At 32.8% G+C, this 5,727-nt stretch overlaps 1 protein-coding gene across 1 annotated transcript; it reads right to left on the reverse strand.

The window, feature by feature from the left end:
- Nucleotides 1-4,697: 4,697 nt before the first annotated feature.
- LOC131606956 (uncharacterized) lies at nt 4,698-5,340 on the reverse strand. Its single transcript, XM_058879033.1, has 2 exons — nt 5,152-5,340; nt 4,698-5,049 (listed from the first exon to the last, which is right to left on the reverse strand). Exons 1-2 carry the CDS (start codon nt 5,235-5,237, stop codon nt 4,854-4,856), a joined length of 282 nt encoding a protein of 93 aa, XP_058735016.1. The 5' UTR covers nt 5,238-5,340; the 3' UTR covers nt 4,698-4,853.
- Between the last annotated feature and the right edge of the window lie 387 nt (nt 5,341-5,727).

Raw genomic sequence — 5,727 nt, forward strand, 5'->3', positions numbered from 1 at the left:
CAATGAGAGTTTATGCTCCTTTGCATTACTACTCTTCTTCAACTCTAAGTCCACCATATTCTCTTTTGAAAAAGTTTCAACTTTTGAAGTTTCTAACTCATTCACGACTTCTTTGATTATATCCTCTTTTTTTGTTCCTTCGACTAACACATCATCTACTTTTTTAGGAGGTCTTGGATAAGGTAGCTTCATTGAGAGCTCATACTCAACTTCTATATTTTTCTTGATGTTTACATACTCTATATTATCCTTTTCAACAACATCTTCCTTGTCATCAACTTCCTCCTCCACTCTCTTCTTTCCAACATCCTCACCAATCACTTTTACACTCCTTATAGAAGTAGGATTGCAAGTTTCTACACAAGTCGTAGGGTTTTGAAAAGTTGAGACTTGACTTACGTTTTGCTCGGTTAAGAATTTGGTAAGTTGAACATCTTGAGTTTCCCGGTTTTGTTGAATGGCTAAAGAGAATTGCATGAATTGATTCATGGTTTCCTCTAACTCAGAGGGTCCTCTTTGATAACCTTGATTATAGTGTGAAAGCCTTTGTTGTTGATATTCATGGTTAGCCATATGATACTCCATCGCATCTTTCGGTGTGCACCATCCGATATCATGAAACTCATTAACTTGAGGTGTGAACTGTGACACACTTTGAAGGAGATACTCCATTTGTTGAGTTAGGATCTCGTTTTGAGCATGAATCGCAACATTTATATTTGGGTCCAACATTCCGACAAACAAAAATCTACAAAACTAGCAACCAAGTGAAATAACACGATAAAAAAAAAATAATAAAAAAAATAATAAAAATTAAAAGACTATTGCAATAACAAAATCTAAAATAAAATAACTAACTAAAAATCTAAAATAAAGGAACTAAACAAAAAATCTAAAATTAAGTAACTAAACAAAAAATCTAAAATTAAGTAACTAACTAAAAATAATATGACTATTGCAATGCGTGCAATATTGACACAGTCCTCGACAACGGCGCCAATTTGTTGAAAGTATTTTGGGTAAATATTTTCTAATATATCGTATCCACAGAGACTGAGTCAATAGTACTGCCGTTCTATAGTCAAATTATGATGAGTAGTAAAAAGTATTGGTTTTGATTGTTTAATCCAAAAGTGCATATAAGAGAATAGGAATTAAATGACTAAAAGCTTAAAGGATGAGTAACAATGGTGATGAATATGTTGAGTTCTAGGGTTCATCAACCTATTCATATGCAATGATCAATTAATCCACAAGTGAACCATTATATAAGTTATTATCTTTATTCATCCTCAAAATAGATATTATGTCTAAGATCAATTTAGAACCAACTCTATCGGTATGATATTCGATCTCTCAGAATAACTATAAAGATAAAGGGAATTAAACACGATGATTTATGAAAACTTCTTCAAAATCTCATCTCTGAGGATTAATAAACAAGTTAATATAAGAACCTAGGGCAAAAGTATGAACCCTACCTCTCGATTGATAGTTCAACGATGATATAAAATAAAAGCAAGGTTCTTTATTGATAATAAAACTTAAACAATTGTTCACAGGAATTAATCACAGTAATTGCATCTTCATAAGTTAACTACTACCTTAAACTCAACACAATGGGGTTTAGCTCTCCATAGACATGAAGAACACACAAAACTTCATAGATGGATTCATCTCAATCAAGGGAATGTCTTCAATTGATGTTGAATTATCCGTCGGATGTTGTTTTCTGCTCTTGAATAGGAATGCTCTCTCAATTTCGCTCACCAAAGACCCCTCTCTTATGAGGATTAGGGCTTCTATTTATAACATTATTTCTTTTTACGAAGAGTCCGCGGCGCGGCATGGATTGGCGAGGCGCGAAACGAAGTCAGAAGGTTTGTGATTTCTCTTCTCCAGAGTCTTTACGCCTTCGCGCTTCCTCGTCCCTACTTTTCAACCTTAATACCTGTACAAATAACACCCAAAGTGATACAATTTGCTCTACAATTAGCATCGAACCTTTAGAGTTCAATTCTAACCATAAAATCCTTAAAAATCACGAGATATGTTCAACTTCAGATCAAAAGGTAGTTATTTTAACACATGAAAATACTACTAATTCACTCCTAACAATAGTAGTGGGAAATTCCTTGAAATATTTTATTCATGTATTATGTGGATGATCATATGCATGGCATATCAATGCAAATCAAATTTTTATGAGGTCGAGCCTAGCTTGATTTTGTTCAGAATGGGTGAATCCTGGACGTGTAACACTCTTAGGTTTTAACATCCTAAGGAGTGGGAATAGAAGAACTTGAGAGGCGATGACCTTAAAGGAGATTTTTGTAGTTATATGAGTTGTCGTGACTACGTGAGTAATATTAGGATTATGCATTGTGGGTATTTCTTTTGTTCCGTCATGGTATTAGTGAGTCCCTATGCATAAATTCTAGAGATAGGATTTATGTGTGATCGGTACATCTTGCCAACTTGACGAGTGAATGTTCTCTTAGCGACTAGTGAACAACGCTGGAGTAGAGGGAGTATTTCTTGGATCGGTTCAACATGAAATATCTAATGGGAGTATCCGTAAACCCTCGAGAATAGAAGTAATGACAATTTCAGAAGAGCCAAGGACGCACTAAGTTTTAAAGTTTCGATTTATTTCTAAGAGGATTATTTGATGCATGATCTGGAAGTCATTGTATTGTGGTTACACTCAAGATGTTAGAAGCGCTGCCTTGTAAGGTAGACTCGAAGAAGTCAGAATAATGGCAGACTCAAGAGCTCAAAGTACTAGACGACTGTGTGGATCAAATATGGCCCACGAAGGGATGTCGTGTCAGTTATTCTCATTTTAGTAGATACAATTTTTTTTTAAAATGGCATGCAAGCCAATATGAGAAGTTTGACCTAGCATATAGCGCCATATAGTAGAATTGGCCCACGAAACTGAATTACACATAGAGTATTCAAACCTATTATTTAAAGTAACAATCAAATATAATTCCTTATGCATTTTATCTTTGCCAATCATTTACTTTGGTAGATGTGTGCAAAACACAACAATTATTGGACAAGTAAAGTTAGTAATGGAAATGAGTTTAATATTGAAAAAGGGAATGGATAAACCATTATGCAAGATAAGATATGGGGAGAATATGAAAGAACTAGATATATGTATAAAAAATAATCCTGTTATTAGGTAAGGAAACTAAAATGGATTATACGGTATGATAGGTCAGGAAAGAGGTAAAAGTGAACATAAGGTGATTAGTAACACCAGTATACGAGATCCATAGATGAGGGTGCTTACCATCATGAGAAGATGACTTGAATGTCAAGGCAACAAAAGAACTTGAAACAATATTGGCTTTAGGGTTGGGATTGGTTTGTGATTATTGTAACAACCCAATGAGGCTTTGATATTGCTGTTGAGTAAAATCAAAAGACTAGGAACTTGAAGAACCTGTACCAAATGTGTTAGGATTGACTTTGGAATCATTAGAACCAGTTGCTTGAGAAGACTTTCCTTTTGTCTTGAAACCTAGAGGATATTCAAGCTTGAAAAATCAAGTGTCAAATATGTGGTTTGTTAAACCACAATGAGTACACATCCTGCTAGTGCATTTAGGTGGACCTTTCCATTTACATTTCTTGGGAGGGTTGGACTTGGCTTGAGAAGCATTAGCCCAGAAAGTCGCAGGGGAAGAAGACTCGTCAGAAGTATCGAGTGGAGAACGATCAAGAAGAGGAATGACAACTTCTCTTTCTTGTTGAATGAATAATGAGAATACAATGTCAATGTCTGACAAATGATTCATGAGCATTATCTGAGACTTTTTGGTGCTAAACTTCTCATTGAGACTCTTAAGGAAGTGTATGACACAGTCTTGATCATAATACACCTGCAACGAAGCAATGACATTGCAAATGTATTGGATGGAGCATTTGCAATGATGTATTGGACGATAATTCTCCAACTTATCCCAAAAAATCTTCATCTTGGTGAAATAATCAAAGACATCTTGGCTCGTGATACCATGTTAATGGAATTACAAGTAAAAAAACTCACTTTCATTAATAAAAAAATGAAATTACATGAGAGATAAGTGAAAGGATGATCCTCTATATATGGAGAGATCAAGAGAAAGTTAGTTAACAAACTAATTAACCTCTACAACTAATCTTAACTAACTACTAAACATAAAATATAGTGTAGAAACTGTAACTTATACACCAAGGAACTTATACAAGTAACACTTGTTTTAAAGATAAAAAAAGTAAGAAACTAAAAATTGAAAAAGTGAGAAACAAAAAATTATCAAGGATTTAAATTTGGGGACCGATCCCTGCCCTCGCACCCATGCAATGCTTACTCTTACCAATTAAATAATTTTATCTTTCAAATAATTGAATAAATTTTATAACTACAATAATTTTTATCGATAAAAGCAAAAAGCCTGACACATTAGTATACTTTATTTATTAGCTTTATCCCCTGAAAACGGATGAAATTGTTTTTTCCTTCTTCCATAAATTCCTTTTACCAAAAGTAACTTTATTAGAGAGTCAAACATTTACAACCTTTACCAATCAGAATCAAAACACTAACTTGTAACATTCCAAGATTTTAACCTCATGTTGCTGTTGAAACATACACAGTAATTTAAACATATAACTTGATCATCATATAACAAATTAAATAATAAATGGAACAACAAAGAGAAGTTGATAATTCAGAAACTAGTGTTTTTTACATGTTACAACAACAGCAACAACATAGTAATTAATAATAGTAAAAGAAGAATCTACAACAACAGCAAAAGAGTTCAGAAAATGAAAGTGATTAATTAATTAATTAATTAAGCAGCTTTTGCTGATAAACCTGTAAGATAATAATAACGAGACAATTGATACAAGATTTGATCCAGATCTTCCTGATCATAACCATCACCAGATTCACCACCTTTGATCTCAACAAAACCACTCTTATCTTGATTTGCATGCACTGATCTTTGCTTTCTCATGGCTTTTCTTCTACGATCGTGATCTGCCATCCTACACATCACAAATTCATTCAAAAACCTAAATTAAAATTATATTAAATTAAATAAATATAAGATAAGAATTAATCGATGAATAATAGATTGATTAGTTTACTCTTTGGAAAGAGCAAGAGGGTTGGTGATTCCGGAGAGACAGAGAGGAACACCGTGGGTAACACGAAGGTTTAACATAAACTGCATTTTGTTTTGTCTTTTTTTGAGGTAAAGGAAAGAAAGAGAATGGGAAGGAAATGAAGAAAGAGAAAGAGTAAATATACTGTTTTTCTTTCTTCTGCATTTATGTCTATGTGTGTGTGACGTATCTATTGTCTTATCCACTGAACACTTATGGAAAAAGGGTAATAAAGTAAAGTCATGTAGTAAATAAATATGTAAATATCTATCATAATTGGTAGGGGTCTTCAAAATTAAAAGATCAAATAGAAAATTTTAATAGAATCTAATCAAATCAAATAAAAAAATATAAAAATTGTGTTTGATTCAAATTTGTTTGGATAATTTCTAAATTAAAGCATGCGGATCGAATCAAATCAAATCGAAAAATATAGAAAATTGTGTTTGATTCAAATTTGTTTGGATCATTTCTTAACAAAAGCATGTGGATCGAATCAAATTGAAAAATATATATTATAAATTGAATCAAATAAAATTAAATTGCTTTATGTTAAGA

Source organism: Vicia villosa, linkage group LG5, assembly GCF_029867415.1.
Source record: "Vicia villosa cultivar HV-30 ecotype Madison, WI linkage group LG5, Vvil1.0, whole genome shotgun sequence".
Lineage (NCBI taxonomy): Eukaryota > Viridiplantae > Streptophyta > Magnoliopsida > Fabales > Fabaceae > Vicia > Vicia villosa.